Raw genomic sequence first — 22,156 nt, 5'->3', positions numbered from 1 at the left:
ATACAGCACTAGGCTCTAACAAATATACCATATATATTCACAATCATGAAACGTATGTGTTTTTTTTATGATAATGAGCTTTATTTCGTGGTGACATCATCGGGCATCGCTGATTCCCGTGTCTAAAAAATTTAAAAGTATACAATGTTTATAAATGAGGTACTTAGTCAAGAATAATGATCGACATGTTTTAGGCTGGCCAGTCGGCTCGCAAGTCTTGAAGTCTTGAAGTCTTTCAGGTTGAGTTTGGAACATTCCATGCCACTTGTGATCCAGTTTAGCGTGAGCAAAACCTTGCATGGAATATCCCCTCCTGCTGATGGTGGGGTGTTTTTAACAAGCTGCATGTCCTGCTATTGAATTCTCCACAAGTTAGTCCAAATTGTTGTCATGTAGTTTCATGGAAGCGTTGATGAAGAAGACAATGATGGACGTCTGCAATCCCAGCTAGGACAGGCAAAAGCTGTGTGGACATTGTGATGATCCTAAGAGTTAGAAGGGTTTAAAATATGTATTTTGTACGTTTACTATGAGCTGCCAACAAAAGTCCTTGTTGAATGTTCGCTTCCAACCTCCATAATTGCCAACACGAGAGGACACACATGGTTGCTGTGACATTCCACCAGAGGAGCTGAACGACAAGATCTTGAGTCCCGACTTGTGCAACTCGGAGCTGCAGCGCCTACATGGCGAGGTGGTGCACATCTATGAGACGTACTGCCTGGACGAGGGCGTGGACAAGATCAACTTGGACAGCGTCATCGTGAACGAGATAAGGAACGGTAAGACGTCATTTCATCATCATCTCCAGAGGCTTCCTTATAAGTAAAACCTTGTAAGCTGTGGTCACTTGACCTCCTAAACAGTGGCTGCAGGTCCGTACTACGCCGTGGTCAAGCTGCAGACCATGCGCTGTCTATTTGAGGCCTATGAACACGTCCTGTCTCTTCTGGAGAACGTCTTCACACGCATGTTCTGTCAGAGCGATGAGGTAGGACAGCTGCACACACTACGCCTCCTGACCGTGCCTGTTCAACATTGTGCGTGTGTGTGTCAGTACTTCAGAAACCTGCTGAAAGGCGCTGAGTCACCTGCAAGGAGTTCACGAGTCAGCAGGTTTGTCAATCAATCAGTGCTGTAGTGGTCCTGTTGAGAGTGATGTGTACCATGTGACTTTGGCAACCTGGAATGCTTACAGAAACGCCTCCAAGCGGGGAGAGTCGTTTGGCATCAGCAAGATTGGCAGCAGAATCAAGGGCGTGTTCAGGAGCACCACCATGGAGGGTGCCATCTTGCCGCCCAGTTCCATGGCCGACGGTGATGACGACTTGGTGAGCGTCCTCTTCAATGTTGCCTGCCCCTGGTCGGCCAGTCATGTGACGTGTCCGGTCCCCCACAGGTGGAAGAGGCCACAGTAGTGACGGAGGACGACTTGCCTGCTGAGCCAGCATGCACAACAGGAAGCTTAAGGAACCTTTCTGCCTGGACCATCACCATCCCATACATTGACATCTACGAGGACGAGGCCAAGAAGGAGAGGATTCCTGTCTTTTGCATCGATGTGGAGCGCAACGACAGGAGCAAAGGTGAGCCATGCCAAGACTGCATCTTTGCTGAACGTTGTCATCCTGATGGACCTTCTTGCAGTGGGTCATGATGCAGAGAGGTGGTCGGTCTACAGAAGATATTTGGAGTTCTACGTGCTGGAGTCCAAGCTCACAGAGTTTCACGGTAACACTTGCACCTTTGCTTCCTTTCTTGCCGTCACTGTCCTCAAACTCAAAGACGTGATGATTGCAGGCGCCTTTGTGGATGCGCAGCTTCCTGCCAAACGCATCCTGGGACCCAAGAACCACGAGTTCCTGACCTCCAAGAGGGAGGAGTTTGAGGAGTATTTACAGGTAATTCACCTACCACAAAGAGCATCAAGAATGGGAATTGATCTTTGTGTGTGTTTTTGTGTGCCTGCGTGCAGAGACTCCTGCAGTATCCAGAGCTAAGCAACAGTCAGCTGCTGGCAGACTTCCTGTCTCCTTATAGCATGGAGTCTCAGTTTGTGGACAGGATGCTCCCTGACGTCAACTTGGGTACCATCTTAGTCTTCATCCTAATTTCATGTCTTCTCAACTAATTATTTGTCCTGTAGGAAAGATCTTCAAGTCTGTTCCTGGAAAGTTGATGAAAGAGGTCAGTGTTTTTTCCATTACTTCCTCTTATGAACAGCAGAGGGCATTTGCTTGCAGTCATGTCATTTAGCATGTTAGCATCCTAGTTACTTGGGAGCCCAACTCAAACCTCATCATCATGAAGTTATGGGGCAGTCCGCGGCTTTGTGGAGGTGTGGTCTATGGCGCGTTGGGGTGTTTGGTGGGCATGAGCCGATGTTTGATGGGTCGATTGGCCGGGCAATGGAAAAGGTTGGGGTCAATGGGTTTTGCGGCTTTTGTAGTTGCTGTGTGTGCGCGTTTTGATTGCGGTGTCGTTCGCTCTTTTACGTTGGTTTTGGCGGCTGCAGTAGTGTTTGTGTTGAGATGGGCGGTGATGGTGGTGGCCGTTACTGTGTTGAATTGAAGTGATCGGGGGGCCGTGGTAGATGGTCCCGCGGTGATGGAATTGTGGGGGTTGACTGGCATTGACTTGCTGGTTGGCTTGGGTGCTGGCATATGGGTAAGATGCATTGGTGTCGCTCCCCGGTCTAAACTTGTGTGAACGCATAGCTGTCTGGTTAGCTGGGATGCTGTGTTTGCGTCGAGCGTGGGGTTTGTGCAGTTTTTGTGCCGAATTGTCGACGTGGAGTCCACAGAGTCGGGGCAGGTAGGCGCGGGCTGTGTTCGGCGGGGGGGGGGCAGACTCGAGTGGCGTTGCGGGGCCAGGGGTGGGATGGCTGTTCGCCCGGTTTGCATTTGTTCGGGAACCTTCTACAGTGTTTGCGTATTGAAGTGATGGAGGATAGACATGTTTGGGCGCGGATGGAGATGGGACCGGGGCGGGGTTTGGTGTTTTCTCTGCCGAGACAGTATATTGTGTGGCTGTTTATTTTGGTTGTTAGGAAAAGTGCAGCTTTGTTAGTGGGGGGGTGGTTGTGTTGGAGTCTTTTGGCAGGGCTGTGGTTTTTGTTTTTTTGTTCGCTGACTTGGTTGAGTAGCAGCGCGGTGTGCTCTCTTGGTGTAGGGGACATCGGGTGTTGTTCTGGCTTCTTGGGTGTCGTGGTGTTTTTATTTGTGTGTTTGGATGTGTTTGTCTTCCGTTTTGGTTTGTGACGTTTGAGCGTTGTTTGATCGATATGGATTGGGTGGTCAGTTATTTCGCTTCCGGTTTGTGTGGCGGGTTTGCTTCCTGTTGGGCAGGGTTCATGTTTGTCTGTTTTGGCTTGGCGCTGTGGGGTTTCTATCGACGGCTTGGTGCGGGGGCAGCGCAAACTTTTTGTTTGGTGTGGATGCTGTGGCTCGGTTGTTTGGAGGAGTGATGTGTTTTTGCACGTTTGGATTGGGGCGTGGCGTTCCTGGGTGGGGGGGTGGCGTTGATGTACCCTGTTTGCATGTAGGCGTTTGGGCTGGCTCGCAGGCTAGTGCTGATTGGTCTTCATGGTTGTGTCGGCTTGTGGTTGTCGGTCACGGTTTTTTGGTTGTTTTGATTTGGTGTGATGGTGCTGGCGGTCAGGTGTTTTCTGGCAGCGGTTGTCATTGCTGCCGTTTGTTGGTGTTGCGTGTGCCTGCTTGGGGACTGGAGTTGCCCTCAGAGCCTGCTTGCCCAGCAGGGGTTGGCATCCTTTTCGCCTCATCTTGCTCCGGTCCGGCTGTGACAAGCATTAAATACTGTACTTCCATTTATTAAAGTCAAATACAAGTCATGGTAGCACTTAGCTTTGGTGTTTTCCAGAAAGGTCAGAACTTGGATGCCTTCCTTCAGTCCTTCTTCAACTCATGCGAGTCTCCTAAACCTAAACCCAGTCGTCCTGAGCTGACCGTCTTCAGTCCTGGTGCCGACGCCAGCAAGCGGGTAAGACGTCCGCGTCTCCCATTTGTCCACGCCTTAGCTAGCGCGTGATATTGATCATGCTTTACGTGCAGCTCAACAACAAGCTCTACAGGAACAACGCCAACATGGCAGCAGGCGCCGAGAGGCGGCACCAGTACAACTGCTTCCTGGAGGCGGTCAGCATTGATGGCATGTATGACTACATGTTGCACATCGGTAAGACGCCGCGCGCGCTCTCAGTGGACGCACACGCCAGATGCACTAACATTTTAACCTTGTCACAACCAAGGTCGATTGTTGTTCCGAATGCCGCCATGGCTTCACCACTTGCTGTCAGCTGGCAGGATCCTCTTGAAGAACACTTTTGAGGCCTACATTGAGCAGCACATGCGGTCTAAGCTGGACCACATCCTGCAGGAGCACCGCATGATCTCACTCATCACGCAGCTACGAGGTCAGGTCACCGTCCTCATCCTTAGAAAGCGCCATGCTCTTAACGCCACGTCTACCGGCAGACGCCATCTTCTGTGAGAGCAGTGAGGAGCGAAGCATCCTGGACAAGCAAGCCAGAGCTCAGCAGACCTTTGAGCAGATGATGGACTACCTACCTGGTGAGTCTTCAACACCTTGACACTGGGAGGACTCACACTTTTAAGTGTGTGTGTGTGTGTGTGTGTGTGTGTGTGTGTGTGTGTGTGTGTGTGTGTGTGTGTGTGTGTGTGTGTGTGTGTGTGTGTGTGTGTGTGTGTGTGTGTGTGTGTGTGTGTGTGTGTGTGTGTGTGTGTGTGTGTGTGTAATCAGATGTAGTTGGAAAGTGGGTTGGCGAGGAAAACAAACATGATGGTGTCCAGCTTCTCTTTGAGGGTCTGCAGCAGCCACTACTCAATAAACAGGTGCAAAGATGATTGATTGATTAATGAACTTGTTTTTTAATGATTAGGGTTTTTTTTGCGTGCTCAGATGTCCTACGTCCTGCTGGACATTACCCTGCTGGAGCTCTTTCCTGAACTGTACCATGTTGACCAGCATCAACATTGACAGCAAAGACTTCATGTTTCCCCCTCAGCGTTGAAGGATGTCGTCATGGTAACTTATTGAAGGAAAACTGTTTATCATTCGATTCCAACTGGACAGTTCAGTTTGTCTTGAAGACCTTTTCGCCTCATCCAAGCGGGCTTCATCGGTTCATGCTCATAGACTTGGATCGCGTCAGATCTAATCTAGATGCTGGTACCAAAGCCCTACCTATTTTTCTTTCAACAAAAGAAGAGCATGCTCAGGCAAGGATAGTTCCGCCCTAATGTTGTAGGGAAAAACAACTGTTGAGATGCAAATGAGAAACCCTTCTCGTTAACATTGTGGTAAGGTGCGGCAAAACCAAAAGGTGCACCTGGAACCAGAAAGTTGTTATTTGTTGGAGGCTAAATTCTAGTCTTTTTAGGAATAGTTGAAAGGACAATGTTGTCTGCGGGAGATAGTCGCTGGTGTTGCAGACCACCTCCTCTGTTCATGGATGCTTTTTCACTCTTGACGTACAGTGAATGGCGTTCTTAAATCCCCTTTGGATTCATAACAGGATTTAGGGACACATTTTTGTTCCAGGTGCTTCTTTTGTGCCATTTTTACAACTAAAGTGGGTTTTGGGTTACCACATTGCAGAGGTGTGGACTCGAGTCACATGACTTGGACTCGAGTCATACTCGAGTCATGAATTTGATGACTTTAGACTCCACTTGACAAAATGTAAAGAGCTTGCAACTCGACTTAGACTTTAACATCAAGGACTTGTGACTTCACTTGGACTTGAGCCTTTTGACTTGACAAGACTTGCTACTTTCCTCAAAACCCAAAGATTAAAAAGTTATGCAGGAGCGCTCTGTATCTTTCATTGTGTACGTGTGTGTCTGTCAGCGTGTACAACATCCAATCAAATTAGATACACGTTGTTTTCATCCCACAGCATTCATCCAATCAAATTGCAGAACAACCAACGAAGGAGAGCTGTCAAACAACGTGCCAGTGAGGAAAAATTATACAAAAAATTACGAGGTGGTCAACAAAAAACAAATTGCAGTATGCAAATCATGCGGTTCGAAGATTACAGACGGAGACGCAACAACTTCTAACTTCGTTCGACATTTGAAGTTGCACAAAAAACGGTAAGTTTTGAATGTAAGCTAACGTTTATTGGCTAAGTAACGTAACTTTTATTTGCTGTGTAGTTAATTCAGTGAGGCTGTAAACTCACCGCTAACGTTATAACGTTAGTGTTGCTAACGTCATTGCAAACACGGCAATCTGTTGCAGTTCACTACCTTATTCATACTTTTTGTCAAGTGATTTTTTTAAGCAGGGTTGCATGAGGTACCTACACATAACGTTACGTTAGTCAATGTATCACACACAGTAACGTAACGTTTGACGGCGGTAAGCAGCACCGCGTATTTTAGCCACCTACAAAAAGACAAACATAGTAAAATAAAGGTCAGTTAAAATGTATACTATATTAAGAATGTGTGTACATATTGCATAGGGCCCTGACATCTAAAAAGTACAACTTTGTTCATTGTTATGTTCATGTATTTGTTATGTTTTTCATGTGTGCGCATACATAAACACACATACGGTATGAGATGAGATCAATGAGATAAGATAAGAACTGCTGTGGAACTAGTTACAATGCAATATGCCATGGAAATACAATGTTGACACTTTTGTACAAATAAGTACAGTTGCACTTGTTTTTCAAATGTGTTTATTCTGTAAAGGAATGAGTTAAATGTTTAAAATGACTGGTTAATAGTGCTATTATTATGAGGTGCAATGTCAGCACTATTTTTTTCCCCTGCAATTTCAAATGCACTTGTTTTAATAAATAAATACAGCGTTTTAAAAGCATGTACAATCTGTAAATATATTAGTCTGTGGTTAAAAGGACTTGAAACTCAAAATGCAGGACTTGGGACTTGACTCGAGACTTTCCAGTCTTGACTTTGGACTTGCCTGTCTTGACTCGGGACTTGACTTGATACTTGAGGGCAAAGACTTGAGACTTACTTATGTCTTGCAAAACAATGACTTGGTCCCACCTCTGCCACATTGTGCAGACTAGTATGCCGTCGCATGTCCTCTTTAATGTCATAAAGGTCAATAACAAAAACGTTTCTTGAGAACATTTAGTTGACGTGATCAATAAGTGTTTGTTTTTGAAAGAAGTAACAATTGAACAAATCTTGTTATTTCTTGGATTTACATGTCCAGCTCATTGGTGGTCAAGCCAGCGTCTGTTCACAATGGGTACCAGGCAACTTTTTGCCTTTCTCTGAGAAAAATGTCTTACGCTTGTGTTGTTTTTGGCTGTACGAATCGTTCATATCGCAAAAAGCATAAATGTTTCATCAGAGCTCCTCGAGAGATCAAGAAAGGCGCAAAAGTGCAAGATTTTACGAAACAACGAGAAAAGTGGCACTCGCTCCAGTCCAAAGGAGCAGTCGAAAAATGCACAAGTTTGCAGTGATAACTTCGTTAAAGGTTTGTTTGATATACTTTTAGCGTTTGCTGTTTCCCATTTAAGTATTATCTTGATATTATTTGTATTTCTTAAGACACATTTTTGCTACAAAGTGTGAGTCTAATTAAAGAAAGCAAATGTGAGCAAAACCTAAAAGGATTAAGATTTTAACAAAGGCAACAATCCCAAAAACAAGCCTACTCAGTGGCCTTGTGGTTAGTGTCCGCCCTGAGATCGGTAGGTTGGGAGTTCAAACCCCGGCTGAGTCATACCAAAGACTATAAAAATGGGACCCATTACCTCCCTGCTTGGCACTCAGCATCAAGGGTTGGAATTGGGGGTTAAATCACTAAAAATGATTCCCCGGCGTGGCCACCGCTGCTGCTCACTGCTCCCCTCACCTCCCAGGGGGTGAACATGGGGATGGGTCAAATGCAGAAGACAAATTTCACCACACCTAGTGTGTGTGTGTGTGACAATCATTGGTACTTTAACTTTAACTTTAAAAAAAAAAAGCTTTCAGCACATACACAATGTTGACATTTCTAGTTATATTTTGATGAAGACGGGGAACACGCAACTCTTAAACGATGCGCGCAACAGCAACAATTAAGGCAACAGACATAACTGTAGACGTGAAGTTAAATCATGAAATGCAACCTTACCCGAGCAAAAACGATGCATGTTAATCCGAGAGTCTTGATACCAACTTCCTTGACCAAGCAACACACAAAAGAAGTTGTAGACCTCCATGCTTTTCCAAGTTATCTGTTTTGCCGTGTAGAATGATGTCGGGAGCACAATAGTTCGATGTGTCTGGGAACGCGACCGACGTATAATCCTTAATATCACTCAACAAATCTTTTTTTGATAAAGTATAGGGATCTATTCCATTGCATAGTTTGATTTTTTTGTTAGTATCTGCTTTTTGCAGGAACATTTAAGCCTCTTTTGTACTTGCTGTACAACAGCCATCTTGAATGGTTGACCACCACTGGTTTTCACTTCCGGGAAGAAGTCACGTGACGGAATACAAGCAATTCAGCAAACACGTTGCAAGATGAATGAACGTCTTTACTGAACTTCATTGTCGACTGATAGCTAAGACTAAAATGAAAAACAACAAAAAGTTGTTTTCAGATGAACATGGCGAAAAGTATAAAGACCACAATCACATAATTAAAACATTATGAGATGAAGAAGATTTTATATTTAATGTTTGCTCCTGACATGAATGTAAAATAAAAACACTTACTTCAGGAGCGCCACAATCCTCCACACTATGATGGCAAACAGAGGAAACTCCTCAGAAAGAGCAAACATTCGTTGTTCTAAGTGAAGGAGGCGGTCCACCCACTCAGACCACTCCTCCTCTGGCCACGCCACCTCACTGTTCTGCTGATGCTCCTCCAGGATCCACAAAATGTGACTCAAGTTCTGGTAATGATCCACAGGAAACACGTCAAGAGGAGAGTCGTCCTGCACGCACAGATCAATGTTAGCCACGTCAGCGGCTAATGCTAATGTGCATGTGATCGAACAAAATGTTATCATTCATTCATTCATTTCAATATTCATTCAGGCACACATTGATTAATTCACACATCTACCCATTAATTCATCCAGCCATTCACATACACATTCATTCACTCATCCATTTCTTCACACTTAAATGATAAATGATAAATGGGTTATACTTGTATAGCGCTTTGCTACCTTCAAGGTACTCAAAGCGCTTTGACACTATTTCCACATTCACTTCCATTCATACAGTAATTCATTCACACATCCATTCATTCATCGATTCATTCGCAACACTCTTTCATTCATCCTTTCCTTCAAACATCTATTCAATCATTCATTCACACATTCAATACTATTCATTCTTTTATTCACCCATCCATTTATTTACACATTCATTCATCAAATCGTTGATTCATGGGCAAGGCTCGTCACATGACCATAGTGTGTGCAGGCTTGTTTATACTGATTAATCTATCATTATGAATTTGATAAATATTTGTAATTTATCTACAGTGCAGAATGAATCAATATCTCTGAATATGGAAGTGTTATTATAGCAAAACAATTTTCACATGGAATTCTGATCTGTACCTGTAGAAAAGGTTTGTGTGTGACTTAACATTCATTCACTATACTCACCACGAGTTAGCGCCAAACACCAATTAGAGTTTACAGTATTAGAGCTTTTACCGTATTTGATTAGTGGGTGATACTGAGAGTTGATAACAGACTTTTTACTTGAACTGTCAGAAACATTGAATAATTTTGCCAGTACTGTAGTGCAAAATAATGGAAAACAACTAAATTGTTTTTAATTGTTGACAAGGCAATATTTCTATCAAAAATGCGTAGAATAAAGGTTTCACAAATCACAAATGAAGTTTTTTTTTCATCTTCAGAGTCTGTGTTATAATCCAATCCAGATTTCAATTTTAAGTAGAGCTGTATTTGATCTTGACCTGAACTGATGAATGAAAAGAGGCATATGTGACTTTATTTCATTTTTACAAATAAAAGGTTTCACAAATTTTACAAGAAAAGCTTAACATTTTGGCAATTTTATGAAAAGTCATAATTTTACTTGACATAAGTCACAATGTTATAAGAAAACTTTAACATTTGGGCAATATAATTTGTTATGACTGTTTACACATATATATTCATATTTTTGTCACATTGTTTTTTGTCGTTATTTTGCACAAGTGACACAATTATTCAATGATGATGACCTTTCAAGTACAAAGTGTCAGTCTCATATCAACTGAGTATCACCCACCTTTAAAATGAAAACTTACTTCCGCTTAGCAAGTAGTATTAGTGTAGTGCATGTGTAAATGTACAGTTTATACAAGCAGTATTTGTTTAGTACAGCATGCGGCCGTTAAAGGGTGAAGGTTTCAGGTGAGAGAGTATGCTAAAGTCACGCCCCCAATATTGTTGTCCGGGTGGAAATCGGGAGAAATTCGTGAGAATGGTTTCCCCAGGAGATTTTCGGGAGGGGCACTGAAATTCGGGACTCTCCCGGGAAAATCGGGAGGGTTGGCAAGTATGTATACAAGTAGTATAAGTGTGAAAATGTACAGTTTATACAAGTAGTTGTAAAGTGTTTTGGCTGCTCTTCTGCCTCCTATCTACTCTCTGACATTCTAGCCCACATGCAGCTAATTTGTTTCTGGCTTTTTAAGCCCTTCTACCAGCCCCTATTGTTGCCAGTTGATAGTCGATACTTTACTCACCTCCAAGAACGTTTAACACTCGCTTGGCGCTCACCTGTGATCAACTCACACTTACCTTCCCAGTGGCTACGTCCTGGTATAGTTGTGTAGTCTATACTCCCACTCCTTCTGAGTGCATTTTCTCTTATTTTTCACTACTCACGAGTATGTCTTTTGTTATTAAATATTGTTATTTCTGGAAACTGTCACGTGGGGGTCGCATATTGATGCGGGATCGTTCCTTCAGTGCAACACGGACACTCCGGACAAAAACGTGAAGGTATGAGGTGATTTATTTACACAATAAACAGAAAACAAGCAAAAGAAAAGCGTGCCAAACGCACGGGAAGCTAAGGCTAACACTTAGCACAGGAGTCTGGAACATGAAATACAAGAACGTGAATGTAGCTTACCGCAAACAAGGAGCACAGGACGAGTGAACAGAAAGGCAGGCTTAAATGGTGTCAGTGATGGCAAACAGGTGCGCGTCGGGAACACAAGCGGCAGGTGAAAATAATAAGTAACCATGGTGACGAAACAAACTCACAGGTGCACAAGTAATAACTAAAGGAGTCCAAAACTAACCAAAAATAACTAAACAAAACATGATCCGGACCACAGATCATGACAGAACCCCCTCCTCAAGGACAGATCATAGATGTCCATATAGAAAAAAAAAAAAAAACAAGCAGGGTCAAAAGTCACGGGAGGGCGGAGGGAGGACTTGGCGGTGGGTCGCCAGGCCAAGTGTCCCCGAATCCATCGAGGCAAAGTCAAGTGGCGGCGGCGAGTGGAGCGCCGCTGCAGCAGACGAGGCGGGCGCCGAGGGAATGGCCACACCCGTGGTTGACGGGGAGGTGGGCGCACTTGGCGAGGCGGACAACCAGGGAGCGGCCACACCCGTGGTCGACGGGGAGGTGGGCGCGTCGGCGCCGTCATGGCAGGCTTGGACTCAGCAGCAGACGAGTCAGGCGTGGACGCAGCAGCAGACGAGTCAGGCGTGGGTGCAGGCACAGGCGACGAAGCCTGGCGTGGTGCAGGCACAGTCGGCGAAGCCTGGCGTGGTGCAGGCACAGGCGGCGAAGCCTGGTGTGGTGCAGGCACAGGAGCTTGAGCTAGCCGAGGAACAGGAGATGGAGCTAGCTGAGGAGCAGGAACAGGAGCTGGAGCTAGCCGAGGAGCAGGAGCTGGAGCTAGCCGAGGAGCAGGAGCTGGAGCTAGCCGAGGAGCAGGAGCTGGAGCTGGAGCTAGCCGAGGAGCAGGAACTGGAGCTGGAGCTAGCCGAGGAGCAGGAACTGAAGCTGGAGCTAGCCGAGGAGCAGGAACTGGAGCTGGAGCTAGCCGAGGAGCAGGAACTGGAGCTGGAGCTAGCCGAGGAGCAGGAACTGGAGCTGGAGCTAGTCGAGGAGCAGGAACTGGAGCTGGTGCTAGCCGATGAGCAGGAACTGGAGCTGGTGCTAGCCGAGGAGCAGGAACTGGAGCTGGTGCTAGCCGAGGAGCAGGAACAGGTGCTAGCCGAGGAACAGGAACTGGTGCTAGCCGAGGAGCAGGAACTGGAGCTGGTGCTAGCCGAGGAGCAGGAACTGGAGCTGGTGCTAGCCGAGGAGCAGGAACTGGAGCTGGTGCTAGCCGAGGAGCAGGAACAGGAGCTGGTGCTAGCCGAGGAGCAGGAACAGGAGCTGGTGCTAGCCGAGGAGCAGGAACAGGAGCTGGTGCTAGCCGAGGAACAGGTGCTAGCCGAGGAACAGGAACTGGCGGTGAAGCTTGGCGTGGTGCAGGTACAGGCGGCGAAGCTTGGCGTGGTGCAGGTACTGAAGATTGTGGCGTTTGCAAGCCCACCGGAGATGATGGTGGCGTTTGCAAGCCCACCGGAGATGATGGAGGAGCAGGAACTGGAGCTGGAATTAGCCGAGGAGCAGGAACTGGAGCTGGAGCTAGCCGAGGAGCAGGAACTGGAGCTGGAGCTAGCCGAGGAGCAGGAACTGGAGCTGGAGCTAGCCGAGGAGCAGGAACTGGAGATAGCCGAGGAGCAGGAACTGGAGCTGGAGCTAGCCGAGGAGCAGGAACTGGAGCTGGAGCTAGTCGAGGAGCAGGAACTGGAGCTGGTGCTAGCCGAGGAGCAGGAACTGGAGCTGGTGCTAGCCGAGGAGCAGGAACTGGAGCTGGTGCTAGCCGAGGAGCAGGAACTGGAGCTGGTGCTAGCCGAGGAGCAGGAACTGGAGTTGGTGCTAGCCGAGGAACAGGAACAGGTGCTAGCCGAGGAACAGGAACTGGTGCTAGCCGAGGAGCAGGAACTGGAGCTGGTGCTAGCCGAGGAGCAGGAACTGGAGCTGGTGCTAGCCGAGGAGCAGGAACAGGAGCTGGTGCTAGCCGAGGAGCAGGAACAGGAGCTGGTGCTAGCCGAGGAGCAGGAACAGGAGCTGGTGCTAGCCGAGGAACAGGTGCTAGCCGAGGAACAGGAACTGGCGGTGAAGCTTGGCGTGGTGCAGGTACAGGCGGCGAAGCTTGGCGTGGTGCAGGTACTGAAGATTGTGGCGTTTGCAAGCCCACCGGAGATGATGGTGGCGTTTGCAAGCCCACCGGAGATGATGGAGGAGCAGGAACTGGAGCTGGAGCTAGCCGAGGAGCAGGAACTGGAGCTGGAGCTAGCCGAGGAGCAGGAACTGGAGCTGGAGCTAGCCGAGGAGCAGGAACTGGAGCTAGCCGAGGAGCAGGAACTGGAGCTGGAGCTAGCCGAGGAGCAGGAACTGGAGCTGGAGCTAGTCGAGGAGCAGGAACTGGAGCTGGTGCTAGCCGAGGAGCAGGAACTGGAGCTGGTGTTAGCCGAGGAGCAGGAACTGGAGCTGGTGCTAGCCGAGGAGCAGGAACTGGAGCTGGTGCTAGCCGAGGAGCAGGAACTGGAGTTGGTGCTAGCCGAGGAACAGGAACAGGTGCTAGCCGAGGAACAGGAACTGGTGCTAGCCGAGGAGCAGGAACTGGAGCTGGTGCTAGCCGAGGAGCAGGAACTGGAGCTGGTGCTAGCCGAGGAGCAGGAACAGGAGCTGGTGCTAGCCGAGGAGCAGGAACAGGAGCTGGTGCTAGCCGAGGAGCAGGAACAGGAGCTGGTGCTAGCCGAGGAACAGGTGCTAGCCGAGGAACAGGAACTGGCGGTGAAGCTTGGCGTGGTGCAGGTACAGGCGGCGAAGCTTGGCGTGGTGCAGGTACTGAAGATTGTGGCGTTTGCAAGCCCACCGGAGATGATGGTGGCGTTTGCAAGCCCACTGGAGATGATGGTGGCGTTTGCAAGCCCACCGGAGATGATGGTGGCGTCTGCAAGCCCACCGGAGATGATGGTGGCGTCTGCAAGCCCACCGGAGATGATGGTGGCGTCTGCAAGCCCACCGGAGATGATGGTGGCGTCTGCAAGCCCACCGGAGATGATGGTGGTGTCTGCAAGCCCACCCGGGCTGAGGTTAGCCATGAGCATGGCGGAGGCGGTCTAGCTGGGGGTTGCGGCTTGACATGCCGACGGATTGGTGGTGGAGGACGAGCTGGAGGTTGCGGCTTGGCAGGTCGAAAGACTGGTGGTGGCGGCCGGGATGGAGGTTGCTGCCTGGCTGGGCGCAGCTGAGCAGCCCCACCAGCACAGCTCCCGGCCCCATCTCCCCCCTCAAGGGGCGGATACCAGACGCGCTCCTTGCGGTCTGGAACAGTCTTTAAGGGGGGGTGGCGAGAGGTTAGGAGGGGAGCAGAATTCTCCCCTTTAAATTGTCCAAAATGTTTATCTCTCCTTCCAACAGGAGAGTGACGAGGAGACAGAGAAGACAAAGTCTGTGACGTGGGCGGGGCTATGGTCCATAGGGGCGGAGTCAGAGTCACTGGGGACGGAGGTGACTGAGGTTGACTAAATCTACCATTAGAAAAAATGTCCTTATGGTATTTTATTTTAGGAATGAAGTCTTTAGGAGGTGGCTGATAGAGAGAGTTAGAGGATTGAAAAAAAAAAGTTCTGGTCTCTGACGTCATCGGAAGTGGGCGGAGTGACATCATCAAAAGTGGATGGATACTGGGCTGCCTGCAGCTTTGTTCGGTCCGGGGGAGGAGCTTTCGGGAGTGACGCGTCTTCGCAGCAAGGTGAAGCTCTTTTTGACTGCTTCCGTCTTCGCTGACGCGTCCGATACTGTGGAGGTGTGGCAATGTCCTCGGGCCATTCGGAGTTGAGTGGGATCAACTTCCCATTCGGACACCACATCAAGTCCTGGCGCTCCAAGGGAGAATAGCGGAGCGTCTCCGCCTCCATTGCCTCCAAATCCAGCTCCTCAAAGTCCGGGGCGAAGGAACTGTATGCTGTGCTCCGTCTGTCACGTGGGGGTCGCATATTGATGCGGGATCGTTCCTTCAGTGCAACACGGACACTCCGGACAAAAACGTGAAGGTATGAGGTGATTTATTTACACAATAAACAGAAAACAAGCAAAAGAAAAGCGTGCCAAACGCACGGGAAGCTAAGGCTAACACTTAGCACAGGAGACTGGAACATGAAATACAAGAACGTGAATGTAGCTTACCGCAAACAAGGAGCACAGGACGAGTGAACAGAAAGGCAGGCTTAAATGGTGTCAGTGATGGAAAACAGGTGCGCGTCGGGAACACAAGCGGCAGGTGAAAATAATAAGTAACCATGGTGACGAAACAAACTCACAGGTGCACAAGCAATAACTAAAGGAGTCCAAAACTAACCAAACATAACTAAACAAAACATGATCCAGACCACGGATCATGACAGAAACGATTTCATCTCTGCTTTGGAGTCCTATTCCGGCATAGCCAATCATAACAAATTCAACTGGCCAACATGGACCCCGCAGAACTGGAACATTTTCGCTCAGTGCTCAAGAGCATTGGACAAATGGTTGGTAATCACAAGCAGCTGCTGCGTAACACGGCAGCTGCCATCAACAAACTTTTCACCAAAATTGGGACATTTGTCCAGGACTTGGAGCAAGCTTGCGCTGCTGTTGACCAGCAGTTTAGTTCCTATTCTACTGACCAGGCCAGGATAGCTTTTATTATGAGCTTAATATCCGAAAAAACCCACCGCCTGGGCTATGGTAGCTTGCAAGAGTAGGTCAGCTGTGTGCACCTTGCTGCTCTTTTTTGTTGTTGAAATGACTTTTTTTTGATCACCCTCTTAAAAGCTGTGAGGCAGGCAGTCGCTTACTGGACTTTAAACAAGAAACATTTCTCTGTAGCCGGGTATTCTATTGACTTCCGCATTTTAGCGGATTTAGTGGTATAGCGCTATGTAGTATTTTTCCTAAAGGGCTTAATCGCCGCATTAAAAATTAACTGGCCCGTGACAAAACTGCCACGCTCGACGAACTCATTGATTTGGCAGTTGGTCTCGACCACAGACTACGGGAGTAAGATAGAGAAGGCTTTGAGGAGGATGGCCGATACTACACTGTTTTGCCTACGAAGTCGGTCAGGGCAACCCTGTCATCGTCCTTACCAGTTTTGCTGCTAACCGGTCGAAGGAGCTTACGGAGGTGCCTATGCAGCTCGGAAGACAACTCTCCACCTTTGAGCAATCCCATCTTCATCTTTGTCATTAAGTTGGGAGCCCAGACCTGGGGCTGATAATTGCTTTATTGATTCAAACTTTGTAGACAAATGAAAATTTGCCCAACTCAAACTCAGTATTCCTAAAGAAGTCCACTCATTGGATGACCGTTTACTGGCGGTGGTTACTCACCAAACTGTGTCATTGTCCTTACAGTTATCTGGTATTCACCACGAGACCCTCTGTTTTTTATTTTGACATGTCAGTCGGCTCTCGTCATTTTAAGCCTCTCATTGCTACAACTTCTGAACCCCTGTATTGATTGGTGCACAACCACCATTCTTGACAGAGCACATTCTGTCATGCTAACTGTCTACGCACCACATTAACCTCTCGGGCGTGCCCGCTGTATTTCAAAGCTTATTTAATGATGTCCTTAGAGATATGATCAACCAGTTCTGCTTTGTTTACTTGGATGAAATTCCTATTTATTCCAGAAATCACCACAAGCATGTCCGCTACACCCGTCTTGTTCTTCATCGGCTACCCGATTCTGCCAAGATCCAGGGTGGGATTGATTGGCCTTCCCCTACATCAAGGAAGAACTTGCAAAGGTTCTTGGGGTTTGCCAACTTTTATAGGCATTTTATTTGCAACTTTAGCATCAAAGCCAAACCTTTGACAAGTCTTACATCCACTAAATTATCTGTGTTGACCCAAGAAGCCAAAGCAGCGAGTCGAGGTTGATGCATCGGATACAGAATTGGGAGCATTTCTTTCCCAGTGATCTCTGGTCGACCAGAGGCTGCATCACTGTGCATTCTTCTTGTGTCGCCTCACTGCGGCAGAAAGGAACATTTTGGGGTACTAGAGAGCAGCTGGCCATCATTCTTGAGCTGCAGGAATAGAGGCACCGGCTGGGGGCGACAGCCACTCTATTCATGTTCGTGACGGGGCACAAGAACTTGGTTCACATCAGGACCGCCTAAAAACTGAATTCCCACCAGGCACGGTGGTCCCTCTTTCTGACACGCTTCAACTTCTCCATTACCTACAGACTCGGGTGTCGCAACATTAAGCATGACACACTCTCCAGAGTCTACGGTCCTACTCCCGATAAGACTGCTGCAGAGACCATAGAGTCTGTGGCCTGAGTGATGGGGCATTCAAGTGGGAAGTGGAGAGAAGAGTGTCCGACCCAGCCACAGGAACTGTGGAAAAGCTGAGCTAAGATCCAAAGTTCTTCAGTGGGGACATGCCTCAAAGGTGTCATGCTATCCCAGCATGAGGCACACACTATTCATCATCGCTCCGAGATTCTGGTGGCCTGCTATGGAGAGAGACATCGAGGGGTTTCTCAACGCCTGTTCTGTCTGTGCCAGAAGCAAGGCTTCTTATCGCCTGTCAGCCGGCCTTCTTCATTTACTACCCATTACTCCACAACCTTGGTTCCACATAGCCCTGGACTTTATCACAGGCCTCACAATTTCACAAGACAATTGTGTAATTTTTAATTTGGTGTACCGTTTTTCCAAAATGGCACACTTCATTTCCCTGTCCAAATTGCCTTGATCCCTTGAGACAGTTCAACTTCTGGTCAAGCACAAGTTGCAGATTCATGGCATCCCTCTGGACTTGGTGTTGAACAGGGGGCCCCAGTTCGCGTCCCAAGTATGGAAGGCTTTTTGCAAGGCGTTGAGTGCATCAAGAAGTCTCTCCTCAAAGTACCACCCCCAAAACAACAGCCAGATGGAACGGAATAACCAAAACTTGGAGGCGACCCTCCACTGCGTATGCAATCAACACCCTTCTTTCTAGTCCTCCCACCTCTCCTAGGCGGAATATGCTTATAAAACCCTTGTCTCCTCGGCCACAGCTATGTCTCCTTTCATATTCGCTTATGGTGACCAGCCCCTTTGTTTCCGTCCAAGGAGTGAGAGGTGTCCATTCCATTTATCCACCTTCACCAAGCTCACCGGGTGTGGCGGGACACCCGTGCGGTCTTATCCCGGACTGCCACTCGTAACTGTAGGCTGGTGGACCGCCATATGAATCCGGCGCCCTGATATCAGCCAGGACAAGAGTATGGCTTTCTACACGCGACTTACCTTTGGCTGGTCTTTTTAGGAAACTCTCTCCGAGGTGCGTCAGACCCTTTAAGATCATCAAGATCATCATTCCTGTAGCAGTCAAACTTCAATTACCTCCGTTGCTCAAGCGACAAACTCTGGTTCACGTCTCCAACATCAAGGCAGTTACGACAAGTTCCCTGTGTCCTCCATCGGTGGCTCCACCTCCTGCGGGCGTGATTGATGGCCAAACCGCTTACTCTGTGAAGGTCATTTTAGACTCCAGAAGGCGGGCTAGAGGGTGCAGTAGCTAGTCGACTAGGAAGTTTATTGGCCGGGGGAACGTTCATGGGTTTCCCGCTCCTGTATTCTTGATCCATCTCCAACCCCGTAACTTCCACTCTCTAAATCCTGAAGAACCAGGGAAACCACCAGGGGTCGCCTTAAAAGGGGAAGAGGGGTTTACTGTCAGGTGTTTTGGCTGCTCTGCTGCCTCCTATCTGCTCTCTGTTCCAGCACTTGGTTTTTGTCGTTCTGGGGCAGAGCCACTCTAGCACACCTGCAGCCAATTTGTTTCTGGCTTTTTAAGCCGTTCTACCAGCCCCTATTGTTGCCAGTTGATTCTTGATGCTTCACTCACCTCCAAGAACGTTTTAAACTCGCTTGGCGCTCACCAGTTATCAACATTCCCGTCTTGGCTGGTATCACACTTACCTTCCCAGTGGCTTCGTCCTTGTATAGTTGTGTAGTCTATTTCAGCACTCCGAAGTGCATTTTGTGTTCAACACTTATTTTTAGTGTGTTTTCTGTTATTTTTCCACTCCTCGCAAGGGCGTCTTTTGTTATTAAACATTGTTATTTTTGGTAACTGTTTCAACTCTACTTCGGAATCTAATTCCGGCATAGCCTATCAAAACAGTAGTATTACTTTAGTACATTTATAAATGTACAGTTTATGTAGGACATGTAAAAATGTACGAAGGTAACCATGGCAACAAGAGTGTGATTACCTGCATGGCGTTCCACAGCCTGTCAGCCAGCATGTTGACCTCACACAGGAAGTGGCCAACCAAGAAGGACTTTGACATGCGACTGTTTGCCAATGTTACCAAGCAGGCCGTCAGCAACTCTACATTCTGGAAAACACGTGTGTGTAAATTATGGTCAACAAGTTTAGGAAAACAAATAATCTTTTTTATTTGTGTTCTTCATACTTCATCCTGTACAATGAAAGAACAACATGTAAAAATATAATGACGCTCAAAGGCCGTTAGCATGTTTGAAAACAAGAACATGATGGAAGCATGTTTAAAGACAAGGTTAGAGAGCATGATAGCATGTTGTAGACAAGGTTAAAGAGCATGTTAGCATGTCTTCTTTATCAAGTAAAATTGATAAAAACAAGGTTAAAGAGCATGTTAGCCTGTTTGAAGACAAGGCAAAAAGCATGTTGGCATGTTTTCGTTGTCAATTCAAGTTGCTAAAAACAAGGTTAAAGAGCATGTTAGCATGTTTGAAGACAAGGTAAAGAGCATTTTAGTATGTTTTCTTTATCAAATAAAGTTGATGAAAACAAGGTTAAAGAGCATGTTAGCACGGCTGCATGCGATCTTCAGTCAACGCTGATGAAAATCCCCCTGCCTTCATAAGCTAGCAGATCCTACGTTCCAGTGCCAGAACGTAGCTACTTGTACCAGTACAGTAAGCCTCACAGGTCTCCAGCTTTCCTCGCCTATGTGCTTCCTTGCTCTCTGTGTTTCCCCTCCTTGGTGCTCATTGTGTCCTGTCCTGTGTCATCACCCTGCAGCTCCTCTTCGTTCCCTGGATTCTAGTTGTGGGTCTCGTCTCCCCGGATTCCCTCCTGTCTTCTTGCTGCCTTCCTGGATCTCGACTTCTCACCTGGAGATGGACTCTGACGCCTCTCTCCTGCCCTTGCCCTCTTGCACGCCCACGGACCTCCGAAACTGCCTTGCTCCTTCTGGACTTCCGCACTTTCCTCAACACGCACCTTCAACACCTCCCTTCAACACCTCCCGGTAACACTCAACAGCTAATCGCTTCACATAGTCACACACCACATATTTGGCTTAATTACACCAGTCACACATCCGTGCAAATAAACACGCTGCAAGCGGAACGACGTCCCTGTCTCAGGGCCGTCTCCTTCCTCACTGTACCTTTACAGGTTAAAGAGCATGTTAGTATGTTTGAAGAAAAGGTTAAATAGCATGTTAGCATGTGTGAAAACAATGTTAAAGAGCAGTTTACCATGTTTGAAGTAAAGGTTAAAGAGCATGTTACCATGTTTGAAGAAAAGGTTAAATAGCATGTTAACATGTTTAAAGACAAAGGGAAAGTGCATGTTTTCTTTATCAAAGTGAAAAATTATGTGATGTTCAGCATTGTTCTCTACAAAAAAGTATTGTCCTTTTTCAAAAGATTTGTTAGATGTTGGTACTTTGGTACAGTACAGTATGGTACACTACAGTAGACTATGGTACAGTAGAGTACGGCACAGTACAGTATGATACGGCACAGTGTGGTACAGTATAGTACAATATAGTATGCAAAAGTACGGTTCGGTATATTAACACGTACTACAACATTTGTACTACAAGAAGAAGATGATGCAAAGATGAAGTGAGGAAGAGGGAAAGGAAAAGGTTACTCACAGTTTGGCGCTGGTTGGCGTGCATCAAGATGGCGGTCAGCTCCTTCAAAGACGAGTGCATGCGCGTCATCAAGTCACCACACGGTGTGTTCTGACAGAAGAACCAATCCAATGCTTGTGTCCATGCCCGACACGCCTTTAGGGCGAGCTCGCCTTCTTTGGCGGTGCGGCGGTCCCTAAACGCCGACACCACAGAGTCCATGAGCACACACAGCGTGTCCGGCAAAAGCGTACCCGCACTCTCGCCTGGACCGAGCCACAGCGAGTCTGGACCACTGCCCACTCGGCGTAACGTGCACAGTGACTGCAGAAAATGTACGTGAGGAAGACTCGCCGCACCTCGCTCAGGATCTTTGGGCTGATTGGACAGAAAAGCCAACGGGAGGAGTTCTGGCGTGTCCGAGGAGCTGCCTGTTGGTGAAGACCTGCTACATGTGAGACACACACCTTGACATCCTCGCTACATGAACACACCTGCTGTCGTCATGGTGATTATGTTCAGCATGTCGGCTTGGCTCCTCTTCCTCCCCTCTTGGCGTTGCAGGCTGCTTGCCAAAGCTTCCAAGTGATGGCGACTGCTCACGCCCGCAGGCCGGCTTTTGACCACCGCCACGACCACGGCCAACGTCGCTTATGTTTGAAAACATTAGAAATGTCATAAGCATTGTATTTGTAAATACAGTACAATATAGTAATACAATACACCTTGGTGTACTACAGTAATCCTACCATACTTACTAGCAATAAAGACAAACCTGAAAAATTATTTTCTTGCTAACTTTGATTATTGATGAAATATTTGATGAAGGATTGCAGTACAACACGAATACTAATAGTGTGTTTTAGCTAACACCTGCTAGCTAAGCTAAACAGTATTGGTTCAACTTTACTAATATCGCCTAAACCATTGTGGTGGCATTTGTTGACTAGTAAACGTTATCATGTACATGCTGAACAATAAAACTAAGTCAAAGTGTGAAGATTAGAAGTTGGAATCACCTCTCAATCTTTTCTGTTCCTCCATTAGATGAGCTAACAATGCTAACCGCAGATAGCAGTCAATTGTCTATTTTAAAAACATTTAATTAGAAGAAAAAAAACAGGTTGCATTCATACAAGTGTGTTACGTCATCACTTCAGGCTTCA

The 22,156-nt window shown here is 47.3% G+C and overlaps 2 protein-coding genes across 4 annotated transcripts in view; one reads left to right on the top strand and one right to left on the bottom strand.

Annotated features, from left to right (window-relative positions):
• Positions 1–5,849, top strand: part of LOC133576077 (sorting nexin-14-like) — a 13,457-nt gene extending 7,608 nt beyond the window's left edge. For both annotated transcript variants that reach the window (XM_061929031.1, XM_061929032.1), the window contains exons 14-28: positions 627–782; positions 867–991; positions 1,058–1,116; positions 1,199–1,331; positions 1,400–1,586; positions 1,648–1,731; positions 1,801–1,901; positions 1,976–2,087; positions 2,147–2,187; positions 3,880–3,999; positions 4,071–4,194; positions 4,268–4,432; positions 4,494–4,589; positions 4,780–4,871; positions 4,939–5,849. In XM_061929031.1, coding sequence (XP_061785015.1) covers positions 627–782; positions 867–991; positions 1,058–1,116; positions 1,199–1,331; positions 1,400–1,586; positions 1,648–1,731; positions 1,801–1,901; positions 1,976–2,087; positions 2,147–2,187; positions 3,880–3,999; positions 4,071–4,194; positions 4,268–4,432; positions 4,494–4,589; positions 4,780–4,871; positions 4,939–5,016 — 1,673 coding nt within the window. In that variant the 3' untranslated portion in view covers positions 5,017–5,849. The remainder of the gene's footprint in view (positions 1–626; positions 783–866; positions 992–1,057; positions 1,117–1,198; positions 1,332–1,399; positions 1,587–1,647; positions 1,732–1,800; positions 1,902–1,975; positions 2,088–2,146; positions 2,188–3,879; positions 4,000–4,070; positions 4,195–4,267; positions 4,433–4,493; positions 4,590–4,779; positions 4,872–4,938) is intronic.
• Positions 1–22,156, bottom strand: part of mei4 (meiosis-specific, MEI4 homolog (S. cerevisiae)) — a 27,096-nt gene extending 4,940 nt beyond the window's left edge. The window contains exons 1-5 of one of the 2 annotated variants that reach the window (XM_061929034.1): positions 22,010–22,156; positions 21,485–21,640; positions 21,012–21,421; positions 19,350–19,475; positions 8,745–8,968 (exon numbers count right to left, since the gene is read on the bottom strand). In XM_061929034.1, the coding sequence (XP_061785018.1) occupies positions 8,745–8,968; positions 19,350–19,475; positions 21,012–21,421; positions 21,485–21,640; positions 22,010–22,034 (941 nt within the window). In that variant the 5' untranslated portion in view covers positions 22,035–22,156. Of the gene's footprint in view, positions 1–8,740; positions 8,969–19,349; positions 19,476–21,011; positions 21,422–21,484; positions 21,641–22,009 lie in introns of those variants that run through there. The other variant, XM_072912196.1, reaches the window with a different exon arrangement.

Source organism: Nerophis lumbriciformis, linkage group LG34 (genome assembly GCF_033978685.3).
Source record: "Nerophis lumbriciformis linkage group LG34, RoL_Nlum_v2.1, whole genome shotgun sequence".
NCBI classification, from domain to species: Eukaryota; Metazoa; Chordata; class Actinopteri; order Syngnathiformes; family Syngnathidae; genus Nerophis; species Nerophis lumbriciformis.
The sequence above is the reverse complement of the archived record's forward strand: the minus strand, read 5'-3'. Positions and strand labels throughout refer to the sequence as shown.